General features: G+C 39.2%; 1 protein-coding gene across 1 annotated transcript; it reads left to right on the plus strand.

The window, feature by feature from the left end:
* The first annotated feature begins 908 nt into the window (after positions 1-908).
* On the plus strand, positions 909-16,091 carry LOC131107522 (phospholipase B1, membrane-associated-like). Its single transcript, XM_078799252.1, has 42 exons — positions 909-955; positions 1,222-1,282; positions 1,353-1,387; positions 1,883-1,967; positions 2,027-2,078; positions 2,191-2,256; positions 2,920-3,021; positions 3,098-3,159; positions 3,273-3,348; positions 4,148-4,301; positions 4,337-4,464; positions 4,552-4,623; positions 5,434-5,508; positions 5,613-5,673; positions 6,404-6,462; positions 6,536-6,609; positions 6,696-6,739; positions 6,820-6,928; positions 7,072-7,123; positions 7,748-7,828; positions 7,907-7,972; positions 8,057-8,157; positions 8,418-8,499; positions 9,520-9,624; positions 9,704-9,799; positions 9,897-9,968; positions 10,063-10,140; positions 10,770-10,830; positions 10,917-10,975; positions 12,005-12,072; positions 12,141-12,184; positions 12,263-12,362; positions 12,540-12,591; positions 12,658-12,738; positions 13,289-13,354; positions 13,444-13,538; positions 14,489-14,570; positions 14,652-14,756; positions 15,247-15,342; positions 15,417-15,491; positions 15,587-15,685; positions 15,746-16,091. The coding sequence occupies exons 1-42, from the start codon at positions 925-927 to the stop codon at positions 15,980-15,982; spliced, it is 3,399 nt and encodes a 1,132-aa protein (XP_078655378.1). The 5' UTR covers positions 909-924; the 3' UTR covers positions 15,983-16,091.
* The last annotated feature ends 1,533 nt before the right edge of the window (positions 16,092-17,624 follow it).

Below are 17,624 nucleotides of genomic sequence, written 5' to 3' on the forward strand. Positions count from 1 at the left end.
GCAGCCCTAGTTAAATGTTTCTTTGCACTTGGAAAGTGATATGAAAAGTATGAGTTCATTGCGTCAAACATGATAAAAATTACAGTCGCAGTATTTGTTTTCTTAGCCAGTGTGACCCGACCTTAGCCTTAACAGGAAAGATTGAAGATAAATCAATCTAATCAGTTCTGTACACTGTGATGACACTACAAAGATGAGCTGATTATCTTCTAGCAGCATTTCAATAACACATGACACAAATGCACTATAACCTCTAGTATTCACATTGTTTTGAATATTGCAGTGTGCAGCCGTTGAGAGCATCTGACACCGATTGTAAACGTACAGCACATGAAGTGAAAGTCTGGCCTAATCTCATCCGGCAAATTCAGTTCATTTGGCACGAGTGGGAATAATAAAGATAGTACTTTTGTCACTTTAGCCTCATGTCATGATGTGAGGGGATGATCTAACTGGCCTGATTCCCGTCCAACGGGTCATGTGGATACACTGTAATTTGGCTGCATAATTAATATTTGACTGCATATTGTTAGATTCCACAAAGTCAACAAGCCACTTCTCCGTTAGGCCCACCCCTTGGACATATTTATGATACCGATGCGGTTATTGACTAGCCCGCTGATAATGACACAGGCTCACAAACCCGACCGCGTTGACACAGCGATCCCAGGCTTGGACAACTTCAGAGGGTCAAGATACATGAGGATTAATTTAGTGAAAAGATTAAAAATCAAACAAACAAAGATGCTGTTTCTGGTCACTTTCCCAATATTCTTTTGGACATCAGGTTATTTGTTTTTTTAGTTACATTATTTGAGCTTTCCAAGACAGACGATTGATGTTTTATCCACCCGATGTGAGGTTTGAGTGTTGATGTCGGATTTTCTCTGCTGCTTTTCAGTTACTGGGCTGCCTTGTGATCAGATGCTCCACTCTCAGTCACCCCCTCTGAATGGTATGTCTTGGAGCATATTATACATGCAATACACTGCTTTTTATGGGCTTTTTTTATGTTTTAGGCAACATTTTGTCATTTCTGGATGTAATACAAAGAAGTTAAATAAAACTAGAATAAAGTAAAACCACTCCTTTGTCATCACAATGGTTTTCACTCCAACTTTTGACATTTGAGACAGTTTGGCACATTGACCTCCAAATGGTATCACTCTTTGGGCATTCAACTTTTTTATATATGGCATCATTGGTGTTGTTTTTGTCCAGTAAATGGTGTCAAGCCTGCAGATGTGGCGGTTTTAGCCTCTATTGGACTACACATGCACAGGTGAGCTTTATTCAGTCGTCATTTCTTGTCAGACACTTTGAAAATACTTAGCATTTTCTTTTCCCTGCAGCAGCGAGTTGTCCACTGTGGCGTCAAGACTCCAAGGTGATATTTTTAACATTTATATATTTATTTAAACCATTTTATGTTCACCGGGTCCATAGACTACATATTATTATGAAGACTTCATTTTGTTTTATGATAGCTTTTGTTTAGTTTTGCATTATAATATAATACAGTTTGAACTAAAAAGCTTAAAGGGGACCTATTTTGCTAATTTTTCAACCCTTTGTATTGAGTTTTGGTCTCCTGTAGAGCAGTTACACACAGAAAACTTTCTAGATCTTCCAGAATCTGCACCTATTCCAACTGTACTTCCTTTGATTTGTGCTTCCTCTCAAAACGGTCTGTTTTAATTTATTCCACCCACGCTCCGCCTCCAGACATGCCCACTCCTTGCTGTGATTGGTCACAATTGGGCCCAATTTGACCAGTTGAGAACCACTTATATACAATATTTTTACAGTTAAATTGAGTCAATGACTTTCAAACAGTAATGCATTAGGTACCTGGTTATTCAAGTTGTTGTCCCTCCATCAGAGCTGATGAGCATGTTCAATCCCACATTGATGAGTTCCTACTCAGGAGAGACATACAGTAATGCCCCTCATTACGGCGTACACAGGTAAATATATGGCTAACAATTCTTAAGTGACATCTTTAGCTAACACGTTCTGCTTGTAGCACACTTCTGGAGCAAGCAAAAGAGGTACCGAGCCACATCCACAGCAGTCAGGTATGTACAATAAGTGCTCTTGTCAATTCATACTTGGTGTATTTACATCAATTCGTGCTCTGTTTCAATGGTCAAAATAATTATATTATATCTAATATTCTCTATATTTCAGCATTCTTGGAAGCTGGTGGTTGTTTTTGTTCAAATGGATCAGATGTGTGCATGTGACAATCAGAAGGTAAACAGTCCACACCAGACGAGTGTCTCTTGTGTATGAAGTATGATCACATGACGTGTTTACTCTATGACCATGTATGTGTAGTACTGTTTATAAAAAATGTTACGGCAGTATATTTAAAATTTGAGTCCAGAGAAGAAACCACATTAACATTATTAGAGCCCTCTAGATATGAAATAACATCCCTACAGTCACCCTTACACTTATATTATCGAATATATTATACATAATAATAGACAAGTCATAAATAAGACTCATGTTTGTGTGTGTTGCAGTAAATGTGTTGTATGGTAGCTGAGTGGAAGGGGGGGCAGAAAGTGATGTTCCAACAACAGTAGCTCATGTCATGGATTATTGTGCCCGTTGTGAGATCAAAGGCTTGTTGTTACTGCGATAAAGTCTGGTGCTTGTGTGTCTCACCAGTGTAAAACACAACATACCATCACAACGAATGTCTTCTCAATGCCATATATTTGAGTTGCCATTTCTATGCTTGAAAATGATTAAGTGAGAGATATGGCAAATTCAATCCCACATAATGGCCAGATGTCCCGATATTTTTGTCCATATCAGGTATTTCCAACCTGTCTTTTTACAGAGACTTTGTGCAAACCGTGCCATAAAACCTGCAGCACTGATCCTGATTGTGCTGACTCTTGACAGATAAAGAGAAGGTTCACGTTGGCTTTGTTCTTGCACTTTCAGTCTGTTATCAGATCAACCGTCAGGGAGGTGGATGCTGCCCTCCAGTTGCTGCATGCTCAGGTTTGTAAAATAATTTTCAATCAGTGTTGATATCTATTTGGTATCTGACTGATATCTGTGTCCGTTTGTGCTGCAGCTAAAGCGGACCATTGTCAGCATTGCATTATGGGATGGAGAGCTTGATACGTTGCAGAGCAAGTACTGACTTGTTATTTAATATTCAACATACATGATTAGGCTATAAATGATGATTTATAGGTTATACTCACATTTACTCACATTTGATGAGTGGGTGTGTTTTTTCTTCACAGATCTTGTCCATGTTTGGAACTAAATCAACAGGGGGAGGTTAGAATTCAGAAGGCCATGCTGACCGCTGGTCTGCAGGTTTGTTGCCATTCTTCATTTAGTACAGGGGCCAAATGTGGCCCGCAGGACACTAGTTTGTGTCAGGCATGACGCCTGTGTCAGGCATCACGCCTGACACTTTTCTCCACCAGTTCCATCCCGCCTGCACACACTTCTTCATCTCCTTTTCACAATCTCCACATTGTCCTGAACTGTTGACCCCAAGTACTTCTCCACCATTTCTCCATCTCTTCTCCATGTAACCTCACTCTTCCTTCTCCCTCTCATTCACACACATATACTCCGTCTTGCTGCGGCTAATCTTCATTCCTCTCCTTTCCAGGGCAAACTGCCACTCTTTTAGCATCTACTATAGACATAATTAGGAGAAAAAATGTACAATAAGAAAGTGGAAATTGTAGGAATGTTCTGACGAGCAAAATAAGTTGCAAATTTCAAGAATAAACTTGTATTATGAGGGGGAAAAAATTTAAGCAGCATACAATTCCAATTTTACAGAAAAAATACAATGAAAACAAAAAACAAAGTTGTAATTATTTGAAAATTAAATTGGGAATAAGTTATATTTGAGAATAAAGTCAAAATATTATAGGAATGAAAAATGAGAATTTATCAAGATTATTTCAGAAGAGACTTGGCAAATGGGGGAAATAAATGAGCAAAGTTCATACCAACAATCCGCTTTTACTCCCTATATCACAAAGCTGAACGTCTTAACATATCTACATGTGGAAAAAATGTTTGGACACCCCTGGTCTAACAACACAATTCCGACGACTCAAACCGCTTGACTAGCGAGGTTGATTTTCCCTTCTGACATGATGCCATTGAGCAGGCGTCTTTGGATGAGCTCCTAGTCAAGAAGCACTGGTACAGTGACAGGGACGACTTCACGGTCATACTGCAGGATAAACCTCTCATCGCACAACTCACGTCTACTCATGTGAGTCAGCACACAACTTCCTTTGAGACATGAACATATTTTGTGCTCATATTTTGTGCTCAGAAATGACTATATTGAAACTGAGCTGTACAATGTGGTTGGTGTCCTCTGTCCAGATTGGGAGGTCTCTCTCCGGGTCCCAAGCGTCACATGAAATTGATAAACTGACAGTGCAGTTGTGGACAAACCTGGTGAGGACAAATGTTGTTTTTTTTTTGTCTTCCGATTTGATTTCTTTACACACACCGAGTCATTGTTGTCTGGAAAATGTCTTTCAGTTGCAGCCTACAAGTGGCAACCGCAACACAGACGACAATGGAGACGTCATCACATTGCAATGCCCGACTGTGGTGAGTACCTATACACTCTAAAAAGTAATTCAGAGTATCTGTTGACACCACTTGATTTTATACATGAATGCAATGTAAAAAATGCAATTAATTGATTTAGATAAACTTTCCCAGTTGCTAACTTTATTTTTTAAGTTATGTTCAAATAATAATGTTGGCTATTACATGAACTTAATTTAGAATGTCATATACACTCAAATTTGATTGTTGGTAAGCTTAAAACAAAATTCAGGTTGCCATGACTTAATAAAATTAGCTTGGTAATATAATATATATACACACACACACACACACATATATATATTGTATATATATATTAAGTTACTGCTACTTAACAAGTTGTGTGCATTGTTATAATTAAGTAGACAAAAAATTAAACTACTTTGAATAAAATGATTAAGTCAGTTGACTTAACATATTTCTTTGAGTTACGAACTTGAAAACTTGTCCCTATGACAACAATTATTCAGTAAGCATTACTTAAAATAAGCTTTGAGTGAAGAGGAAAAGCTAATTTGTGCAATGCAATATTGTTTGTTGGTTCAAAGCAATTTCAAATTAAGTTGTCGTAACTAAGAAAGACTAATGGAAACTGTTGCGTTGATTTTTTTTGTTGAGGCTAACCATTTTTTGAGTGTAGTGTGTTTATACTATACTAGTATTATAATAATTGCTTGTATTTATGTAGCACCTTTGTTTAACACAAAGCAAAATTAATGGACAATTCTACTTTTACCTTAAATACCTGTCAACCCCTCTCCCCTTTTAAGTACTTAAAAGCCAACTAACTGTCCTTTCAACCCTTCAAAGGACCGTCCCTTTGTAAGGACGGAGTGGAACTCCCCTACAAATCACACCAGCAGTGCCTCTCCTCTCTTCCACCCAGTGAGTGAGAGTCTGAGTGACTTGAAGCCAAAATGAGACCTGTTGCAGCATTGTGCGCATCTTATTTAGTCCTGAGTGTGGCTGTGCTGTGTGTGTCTGCTCAGACGACCGGCACACAGCTACACTGCGACCATGTCGGCCCCTCTGACTCCACACCCACTTCAGGTAAGTGAATGCAGCGTATTTTGTTAGAGAAATGGAAGATAACAAAATAAGGATTTGATATTTTGTAAGATATGCTAAGATGTTGTGTGTATTTCTCACCTACCAGCATAAAGTTTGTTCTTTTTTTAAATTTACTTTCTTTTTAAATATTTGTGCTTTTTCTTCTCATCAAATTATGACCTTATTCCAGTAATTATAACTCATTTTCCAACCAGTTTTGTTTTTGTTACTAATGAATTGCAACTTTTAAAAATAGAATATAAAATTGTGACATTAATTCTCAGTTTTTATTACAATTTTCCAACTATTTCATCTTCTTGTAATTTTTCTTCTGGTAATTCTGACTTTTATTCCCATAATATTTGGACTTTACTGTTGTAACATAACTTTTTCCACAAACTGATTACAATTTTGTTTGGTTTGTATCCATATTACTACTTGAACGTCTCTTTTCTTGAATATTCCAACTCTATGCTACTAAAATGATGTCATTTTTCATCATAATTATAATTATAACTGTTTTCTCTAGTATTTTGACTTTATTCTTTTAAACACACTCCTGATTTTTCCATGTTTTCTTGTGAAATGATGATGATAATGTCATGGGCTAATAAAAAAAAAACTGTGGGCCGCAAATGTCCACATGTTGGCCATCCCTGATATGTTAATTAGATATAAACAAATCCCATATATGCTGTCTTGTTGTTACTTTGATGTTTTTTTTTATCAGTGCATGAACTCAGACCAGGAGATATCAGAGTGGTTGCTGCCGTGGGAGACTCTCTAACGGTCAGTAAAGGTGATCATAAAGGGACTGCATACCTCCTACATAACTACACTTACGTTGGTGGTCTGTTTTCAGGCAGGAAACGGCATCGCATCGAGCCCAACCAACATTCTGGATGTCTTGACTCAGTACAGAGGATTATCATGGAGGTAGGTGCCTAAAACTTTGCTTTGCTCAACACATTTTATCCTCTTTTGGCCGCAAATGTAACTTCACGTTTTAATCTCGTCTCTAGTATTGGCGGCGATGGAAACCTCACAAATATAACAACTCTGCCCAGTGAGTCGTTTTGGACATTTATTAGATTTTGGAAAAAAAATACACAGTGTATGAATTCCTTGTTTTGAATGTCATCATAGATATCTTGAAGCATTTTAATCCCAATGTGACGGGCTACTCTGTTGGAAAGGGGAAACAGCACACACATCAGGCTTTTCTCAACCAGGCTGTTGCCGGAGCAAAAAGCCAGTAAGTCCTTTCCGATACTCATGTGATTGATTGCTATTATTATCATGCAATACGAAGACAGCTGGGATAGGCTCCAACGCGCCCATGACCCCCATGAGGATAAGCTATACAAAATGAATGAATGAATGTGTGTGTTTAAATAGGGACCTGCCAACTCAAGTGCGCACCCTGGTGGCCAGGATGAAGAATGACTCTGTGAGTACGCCATCCCGCACATTCTTAGTCTGTTAATAAAATATTCTTGAAATGGAAAAAAAAATGTAAGAAATTGATGATAGGAATAAGGAAGTTTTTTTTCTTGTTTTGGATGAAAATGAGAAACCTTTGAAGTGAAGGATTGCACCCAGTCAGCTCTTTGAAGTGAACAAGCTGACATTTTTCCCATCTATTTTCCTCTTAAAGCCGTATGATTATGTATTTTTTTTTCAAAATAACTTAAAATTTCAGAATGTATTTGGATGAAATTTTCAAGAATTGTCGGGAATTGGGTCTGGAACAACTGATTAAATTTTGGGGGCGAGGTTGTTTTTTCCGTGTTCAAAATAACTTCAAATTCAAAATGTATTTGGATGAAATTTCCAGAAATTGTCAGAAATGGGATCTGGAACAACTGACTAATTTTTTGGGGGGGGGTGATAGGGATCACCATCTATATCCAGGACTTTTTGTAATGGATTCAAAGGGTTCTTTTAACATTGTGAGTGTCAGGATTCACGCTACTTGGTCTACTTTAATGTGGACGAATATGAAAAAGTCCCATCACTGAATGGCAATGATGTTAAACAATGAATACTCCAACGGTATTCTTCTTCCATGCAGAGGATCAACTTTGAGTCGGACTGGAAGGTGATCACTGTCTTTATAGGTGGAAATGACATCTGTGAACACTGCTACAATTCTGTGAGTGCCAACTGGCAAATATGGCCTATAAGGAGCCGAAAGGAACATTTCCATATTTCATTCTTTTGTCCTGTACAGCTACAGTACTCTGTGGAGAATTATGTGAAAAGGATCAAAGAAGGTCTGGATTATCTACACAAAGAGGTAAAGCAAAAACAGCAGGACCGTTTCTGTCTCGGTGTACTAGCATGGTCGTGTGTTTACAAAGGCGGTGCTCGTCTCTGCCAGGTACCCCGTGCTCTGGTCAACTTGGTAGAACCCATCCACATCACGCCCCTGAGAGAAATGCACACGGACGCTTCACTGAAATGCCCAACCTGGCTGGTTGAGTGAGTACACAAAGTTAAAGACACAGTATGTAAAAGTGGACTTCAAAGGAATAGTATCAAAAAGAATTCCTGAAAAAAATTAGAATAGTCCTGCTATTTGTTGCTAACCTGTCTCTGAATTTGAGACCGACTTGGTGGCGTTTGGACTAAAGTTAGCACCTAGCAAAAAAAAAGTACCAAAAGTGATAGTACTTCACACGTCAATGTAGGCTCCAATATCATTTTGTCTTACTAATTCAACGTTATCTCACCTTTTCTAGGATTTTGTGTGCATGTGTTGTCTTACCAATGCCCTCGTCTACAGCTGTGGAAAAGCTGGAGAAGTTCAACAAGAAATATCAGGTAATACAGACCGGGAAGTACACAACAGAGGTAAATTGCGGCCCTGGGGGCCATTTACAGCTTTCTACTGCACATTTGAAAAATATAATTTAACAAGAAAAAATTGAAAAATCAGTAATTTTACAAGAATGGAGTCAAAATGCACAGTTTTATGAGAATAATGTCCCAATATTATGAGGAAAAAATTAATTTGAGTAGAAACAAAACAATTAATAAAGTTCTAATTTTGGAATATTAGGTTGTGGAAAAGGTTATAAGAATAAAGTCAAAAGTATGCCAAGACAATTTTAAATAAAAAAGTTAAAATACTTGGATTTTTTTTTTTTTTAAACGGCTGCAATTTTATGAGAACAAAGTCAAGTCATATACTCACAAGATAAGGGTAGTAATTTGACAAGAAACTTGTAGTATTATGAGGAAAGATGGCATTTTACTAGCGTTTAAATATTAAAGAAAAATTGTGGGGTTTTTTTGTCATATGAGAACCAACCAAAAGAAAATAAAGCTGTAATTTTTGGAATGAAAGGTTGGGTAAAATGTAATATTATGGAAATTAAGTGAAGATACTATTGGAATGAAGTCATATTATCACAAAGATTTAAAAAGCAGAAAGATTTAGAAAATAAAAACAACAGCAAAAATGGGTGAAAAAAGAGCAAAAACCGAAGTTCATACTAATATTCTTTTTCATCTGGATTACAGAGGTGCAGGTTTTTATATGTATAGACTGTGTATATGTAACTCATTAGCGTAACTACATGTTTTGCTTTCCAAAATACTCCCTTGGTATAGAAGCTACAAAGAGATGTCACCAGGGGCGTCACTAGGTTCTGAGGACAGGGCGGGGCTTAGCCCCCTGGAGATGCACAGGATATGAATGAATGTAGTAGACATTAAAAAAAAACCAAAAAAAAACAAATAATGAACAAGAACCTGCTTTTGCCCGCGTAGCCCCCCTAAAATAGGCCTAATGATACCACTGGATGTCACTAAATAACGGCTATGTCCTCTCTCGTCCAGCTGGTACTGAGTGAACTTGTCGAGTCAAACCGTTACGACACTCGCCCGGACTTCACTGTAGTCATCCAGCCTTTTTTAAGAGAGGTCATCGTTCCCAGACTACCGGTCAGTAACAGTACATACATGTTTAAATATGGCTTATGTGTACAATATTTCACGGTCAGGACCCAATGTTCAAATACAGGATGGCCGCCCTGATCGTTCATTCTTCAGTGCCGACTGTTTTCACCTGAGTCAGAGGGCCCAGACTCAGATGGCTCGCTCCCTGTGGAACAACATGGTAGGGACCAATACCCTTTTTCATCCCTTTTTAGCTGACTTCAGTTTGTATATGTCCATTTCCATTACACTACAATTCAGTAGCACCTGTTTTCCAGCTGGAACCTCTGGGAAATAAGACGACCATCCAGGATTTTTCCACAGATATTGAGCTGAAATGTCCGAGCAAGGTAAAACAGTCTCTCGAATGAAGGTTAATGACTTCTTGTGATACAGTGCCAATGTGTGATGTTCAATTAATTATGTTTCCCACTTTGTTTACAGACTTCACCATACATCCGGACATATCGCAACAGCAATTACACATATGTCGGTCCTTCACCAACACCAGCACCAAATACAGTAAGAATCACATACTATATTATAGTATACATACATCGTAGAGTCCTCATAAAGGGATAGTTCAGATTTTTTCACATAAAGATGTATGACATCCCCATCAGCATCACCCTCTGTGGAACACACATGGAAACAAAATGGCCACAAATAATCCACAAAGTCAAAGCCCACAAACACAATTGCTCCTCATGCCAGTTATTAATCATAATCACTTTGCAAACTGTAAAGAGGCCACCATGTCACATGTGTCGTACAATAAGTTCAAGTGCAATTGTGATGGTTTGGCAGTGGGAGTGACCAGGATGGATAGGATCAGGAAGGAGTACATCAGAGGGACATTACACATTAGAGGCCTTGGAGATAAAGTCAGTTATCGGCCAGACTGAGATGGTTGGGACTTGTCCAGAGGAGAGATAGTCAATATATTGGTAGAAGGATGCTGCCAGGTAGGAGGCGTAGAGGAAGACCAAAGAGGAGGTTTATGGATGTAGTGAAGGAGGACATGAGAGAGACAGATGCAGAAGACAGGGTTGGATGACGGAGATTGATTTGCTGTGACGACCCCTGAAGGGAAAAGCCCAAAGAGAAAGACGATATAGTTTATTGTGTAGTGATGTTTTCTTTCCCCCCAGAACTGGGGAAGTGACTTCTCCTGTGTGGACCTTTCCCCGTCTGACTCTGTGCCAACATCAGGTGAGCTGCATCATATCACTGCATGATAAAATAAACACTACCAGAGTTCACAAGGAGGCTCAACAAGGTTCTCTTACGCCTTATAGTTCACGAGCTGAGACCAGCAGACATCAAGGTGGTGGCAGCAGTGGGAGACTCCATAACAGTAGGTGGCGTGTTTAGTTTTTTGCAAGAATGCAGCTCCGTATTGGAATCCTTTTTGTTCTCGAAAGTGTCAGCAGCCACATGTCTATATTAGGGGTGTGAATCTTAGCACTGAGGACCATTCGATACACATCTCCAATGCACTGCCAGCGATACGATACTTACATGGAATTTACATGCAATACGATTCACACTCTTCACGATGCGATACAATACGATACAATGCAATAATCATTTAGTTCAAATTAAGACTAAGTGGGTGGAAAATAATCAATATGCATTGTGATCATTCACTGGGTATATATGCAATTGACGGGTGAAATCTAGATTCATCGCAATGCGTTTGTGGCTATCGCTAAAATCCGATGCAAGGATTGCAATGAATGCACCATCATTATTTCGTGTTTTGTATTGAATATGGACGGAAGCCGTGAGGCACATACAACTACTAGTAAAACAGCATGGACTCGCATTGCGCGCATGCGCATCAATGTACCGATTAATATCGATTATTTTCCACACCCTTAGTCTACATGTAAACGAACAATAAACTTGATGATGTTAACCATTTAGGCTGCACGGCGGATGAGTGGTTAGCGTGAAGGCCTCACAGATAGGTGTGGAGTTTGCATGTTCTCCCCGTGCATGCGTGGGTTTTCTCCGGGTACTCCGGTTTCCTCCCACATTCCAAAAACATGCTAGGTTAATTGGCCACTCCAAATTGTCCATAGGTATGAATGTGAGTGTGAATGGTTGTTTGTCTATATGTGCTCTGTGATTGGCTGGCCACCATTAGGGTGTACCCCGCCTCTTACCCGAAGACAGCTGGAATAGGCTCCAGTACCATCGCGACCTTCGTGAGGATAAGTGGTAGAAAATGAATGAATGAATGTTAACCATTTATTCGTGTCTCTTATCTCATTAGCCTACCCTGAGTTCCAATGTTTGACTTTTTTATGTAGAATTGATGGATGATATTTGGCCTAACCGCAGCTTTTTTGTCCACCTGTATCATCTCTACGCCTTTCAGGCAGGCACCGGTGCGAAGGCCAGGAACCTATTAGAACTCAGTAGAGAATATAAAGGAGTATCCTGGAGGTAAACCACACCATGGATGCTGAATGATAGACCTCACATAACTTGACAATTGACCAAATTTCTTCCAGCATCGGAGGGGACCGCGCTCTGGACACTGTCACCACACTACCCAGTACGTTATCAGAAAACACCAAGTGACATGGCGACTGTTTACTTTATTTCACTCTGTTTCTTCCTTGCACCTTTCCAGACATCTTAAGGAAGTTCAACACGGCCCTCAAAGGCTTCTCTAAAGGTCAGGGGTCGTTCCAGAAGGGCTTCAACATGGCTGTGGACGGAGCTATGACCTTGTACGTACTAACATTGGATGATTGATTTCTCTACAGGGAATATGAAAGGGGTCCAAAACTTTTTCGATGCTGATGATGATTTAGATGCTCCAGTAATTTTTTTTTTGGGGGGGGATATCTTTGTCACTGCAATATACAGTATGTGGTCTCTGCTTTACAATATCCATTCCGTCACAGGGACATCCTAGAACAGATCAAAAATCTCATCACTGCCATGAAAAAACACAAGGTGAGAGCTCTGTCCCCATGAGATGCCGTATGGTGTTGGAACGTAAACATGCATGTGTTCATACAGGAGGTGAACTTTGACGAGGACTGGAAGCTTTTGACGATATTTGTAGGAGGAAAGGACCTCTGCTACTATTGCACTGACCAAGTAAGTGTCTCGCAGGAGTGATATTTGAAATAGCAGATCTCCTCAAAATCGCAGACTCGGGTAAATAAGCTCTGAGCTCAGTACGAACATGAACTTATCACGATTAAATGGTTCCAGACCCAAATTTGATTGTAGGATTGAAAGTAGGTTTGCTGATTAATGAATTGAATATTTTTGTAGTTGGACCATAGGAAATTTTTACGACCTTCTAAATATGCTTTTATAATTAGAGTCCACTCGACATTACATTACATTATATAACACATAACATACACATACCAGTGGTTCTCAAAGTGTTCAATTTGTGTATGCTCCACTGTGTAATGTGTGTCCATATTTCCATGTGTCTATCTGCATTTTTCTTATAATAGTTTCAGTGGCTATACAGTGAACTTTATAGGTGGATTTTTTTCCCCCCATTACGTGCATTCTTAGCTCCATCTTTTTAATTTTATGCAACTAATTGAGGCATGGCTCCTTACAAGGACAACCGCTATTTGAGGAAGTCTAATACAACTGTTTCACCCATCCTACTTTGCATTTTCCGCAGAATAATCTGTCCCCCAAGAATTATAGTCGCAACCTGATGCTTGCTTTGGACAAACTTTACAAAGAGGTGAGTTGCACCCACAGCAAATTCATTCATCTGCTGTAAGACTGTTACTAAATATAACATCTGTCCACCTTTTTCTGTTCTGTTTTCAGGTTCCAAGGATGTTGGTCAACCTGGTGGAGATCATGCAGATGGACACATTAAAAGAAGTGAAGAAAAACACTCTTGGATGCTCTCTTTTGCAAAGGTTTGCTCACGCAACTCGGACTCCAGTCAGATTTGATGACTTTGGACTCAACTTGACCATATGATCAAAGACATGCAACTAGACTCAGGACTTGAAACAAACTTTTGTCTGATGACTTAAAAACACTTGGGATTTTCAGTGTGTTGCATAAAGTCCTATTGTGCACAAATACATTTATTTCCCTTAATGAGAGAAAGCAAGTTAGTATGAGCTAGCTAGCAATGCATGTCATTGGGTCCTGCCTATTTTATAGTGTTTCATACACAACCGACTTGAATATTAACCAAGCTACAATGATATTATTGTAGATAATACGAAAACGAAAAAAATATGTTTACCTCACGGACAAACACAATGCCCCCCCTAATCGCTCCTCTCAGCGTCATTCACAGACGGAAGAGTGGATCCCTAGTTCTTCTCTATTCCACTACAAAGACTCAACAAGATGCTTGTTTGCCGTCAGTATTTTTTACCTGAGAGCTGCAGCACACGTCTTGTGCTGGAAGACACAGCTATCCCAATGAGAGCGGACATCGTAAGTGTTGTCGCTGTATCTGTGTGTTGTTTTTATGAAAGTAGTGTAAGCTCCTGGGTTAGTATGTGAAATCAACGCACCTCGGAAATAGGCTTTGGTAATGTTTTAAATCAAAATCAAAATATGGCAATATACTGTATGTATTACATGTTATCATGATCACAGCTTGGATATGAAACCATAAAACGTTGTTAGCGGTACCTCCCAATGATGTGCATTGTTAGCTAGCTCATCCTAACTTTTCTTTCAAATGTGTTCTTGTGTCGCATAGGGATTGTGGATGATGGTCAAAATTTAAAAATAAAAAAGTACAGGACTCAAAAATGTTAACTTTTGACTTGACTTGACCTGTCTTGTCTCCTGACGTTTGCTATTCAACAGCAAAATCTGGAGTATTTTTTCCTTGTTTCCTCAGAATCAGCTGTCCTTGTGTTATCAACCCAACTGAAAACTCCCCAGAGTTGGAAGAGATTAAACGGATTAATCATGAATACCAGGTGAATAAAAACCTCAAATGTTAGGTTTATTTTTACATTTTTTGAAATATTTTTTTTATATCTTTTTTTGTTTCCCTTTAGGCTGAAATCCATAATCTTATTTCTGGATCTCGCTATGATTTAAAAGACGACTTTGCTGTTGTTCTTCAGCCATTTTTACACAGTTCCTTCATCCCTTACATTGGCGTAAGTAAAAAAAAAACTTCTGTGTCGGCTGTTTTAGATGATTTTGACCTATATTTCAAGGCACACAGAATATTGTTTTATGGCTTTAGGAACATGGAGCCTACCAAAAAATATTGTTTCCATCAGAACCTTATTCTGTTCTGATTTTTTTGAAAAGATACATGTCAAGCTTAAGTTCCACTTTGACACAAATATTTTTTTGCTTTTGTGACAGCTTAAATATCTTAACTATGCCACAACGTAAACAATACCGTACCAACACACTTCTGCCACTTTGTGGTCGTTTGTATGGATTAAAATTGCTAAGATGTGACATCCATTAGTGGAGAGTTGCACCATCACTTCAAAAAATAAATATGCTGTTGGCATTGGGCGTTTGGGTTTGTAAAAACGTAAAGCTACATCTGTGGGACTGAATGAGTTAAATACATATTTGAATGAATGAAGTATTTAAAAAATATATATATGAATAACTTTTTTTCTGGATAAGGAGGGGCATGCAGACACCAGTTTCTTCTCTTTGGACTGTTTTCACATCAGTGAGCGAGCTCATGCTGAAATGGCCATAGCTCTGTGGAATAACATGGTAAGCAAAAATCAGGCAAAGTCACAAAATTGTATGTGAATGTTTTTCCTTAATTGTTATTTTCTTGAAAACAGTTGGAGCCTGTAGGTCAGAAACGGGCTTATAACAACTTCACATATGATCGCTCCAAGATCCAATGTCCCTCAGAGGTTTGTGCAAACACCGATCATGTTCTAAAAGCTAGGTATACTGTACAACACTGTCCCTATCAGACAAATAGGTGCACTTTTACTGTTTTCAATAGGCGAGTCCTTTCATCTTCACCAAAGTCAACAGTGTTCCACATCCACCTATGACCACCACAACTGCAATCCCTCCTACCACCACCGGTTCAAGCACCACCGGCACAAGCACCACCGGCACAAGCACCACCGGCACAAGCACCACCGGCACAAGCACCACTGGCACCACCAGTACGACACAAATGCCCATGTGTGCACCCCCACAGCCGGTATGGCTGCCAGTCATTGTGGGAGCTGTTAGTTTACTGGTGGGCATCACCATTGCTGGGCTTATTTTCTCTTTCGTGCTATGTAAGAAAAGAAAAACTGAGTCTGTAGTGGAAATACAGAATGCAGACAATGACAATGTCATGTTTGGCACAAAATCTAAAGCGGAGGGTCAGGAAAATGTGAATTAGATTTGTAAATGCTTTCATTAGAATGCATTATTTGTGTTACTTTGTATCAGACGACTTGATATCAACAGGTTGAATCCCCCAATTCTTTTTTTGTACTGCTAGTTATCGAATATATGTGAGCATACATATTGAAATTTCTTTCCTCCATTAATGTAAAAGCAACTTGTGTTTGTGCCTTTGGAAAAGGTGGCCTTTTTCGACACTTTTGGGTCCAACCAGAGTCCCCAGAGTGTGGGAATTTGCCTCCTCCATGCCTTGAATAAAAGTTTTTCATGAAAAAGTGAATAAAAATTTACCTCTTTTGTGACATTTTGGGTCCAGTCAGGTCCGGTGGTGTGGGTGTGGGAGGTTTCCTGGACAGAAAATTGGCCTTGCTCATGCCCTAAAAAATACTTTGGTAACTTGATTGAGTCATGTGATTACGTGCATCCAATCAGGGTTTCACCTTTTAATCACATGACGCAGGAGAACCAATGAAAAGGCTAACAGGAAGACGCTGACCCAAACATATGTGGGGATAAACACTTGCCACGCAGGTAAGCTTGTAAAGTTTTTTTCACCACAATAATTTGTTCTAATACTACTGCATTCAATACATTGTAGGCACCAGCTACCTAGGAGCATTTCATTCAAGCACATATACGGAACTGGTAAGTGTTGTTAATAGAATTAGGAACATGAGAGGACGTGTGGGCTCCGTTTATTGAACACAACAGCACTGGCCAAAAAAACCGCCAACTTCTCTACTACAGTCGCATTTTCTTGACGTCATCAGTGCGCCCATTCATTCTGTGAAATGTATTGAACTGATGCTACCTATCACTGCTTGTGAATGAGTTATGGATGAATGCACTTTGCTATTGTATAGCATTTATATAAAATTATGGGATAAATAATATAGTGAATTATGTCATAGATTGAAATATTGTGTGCACACTAACATAAACACTATAACCGTCCACTGTGTGTAGTCTGTATGGATTAATTGCAAAGGGGGGGGGGGCAAACATGTTTTTGCAAAATGTGACTGTCCTAAATATTTGCATGCGGTTGTTTTGCGCTATAACCACGAGGGGGGGCTATATGATCACAAACGTTACGAGCAAGTGAATTTAGATTGAGAGAAGATTGCATTGTGTATATTTTCAGTAACTTCAGGACATTTGTGGGGTTCAATTTGATTTGCAACTTGGATATTAGTATTATTAAAGACAGAAATGGGATCGGAAAGCGAAAGTCTAGGGCCACAAAAAGCTGAGAGTTTGCCCCAGAGTCATGCGTTCTTGCTCCCTTAAGCATATCTTAAGTTATTTTAAAATATGCCATGATCTGTACTGTATAGCACATCTGCTTCCTGTGCAAACACTTACTTCTCACCTCCGCTGCTCTTCACACGAACACCATGCTACTCATCCTTGTACATTGCAAGGGACAAAAAGGCCCGGGAATGAAACTAAAGAGCATCTTCATCACATGATTGCAGCAAATTGGAACGTGTCGGCACAAGTGTTAAGCTTCAAATCAGCACCATCTTCCACTGCCGGCTCAAAGATCCACCAACACTGTTGCAGGGTGCTATTACACAGATGACATCATCCCACTGCAGCACTCACAGTGCGCGTGCACGCCACTCTTGACACAA

This window comes from Doryrhamphus excisus, linkage group LG19 (genome assembly GCF_037039965.1).
Source record: "Doryrhamphus excisus strain RoL-2023G ecotype Guam linkage group LG19, RoL_Dexc_Guam_v1.1, whole genome shotgun sequence".
In the NCBI taxonomy this organism is placed as follows: domain Eukaryota; kingdom Metazoa; phylum Chordata; class Actinopteri; order Syngnathiformes; family Syngnathidae; genus Doryrhamphus; species Doryrhamphus excisus.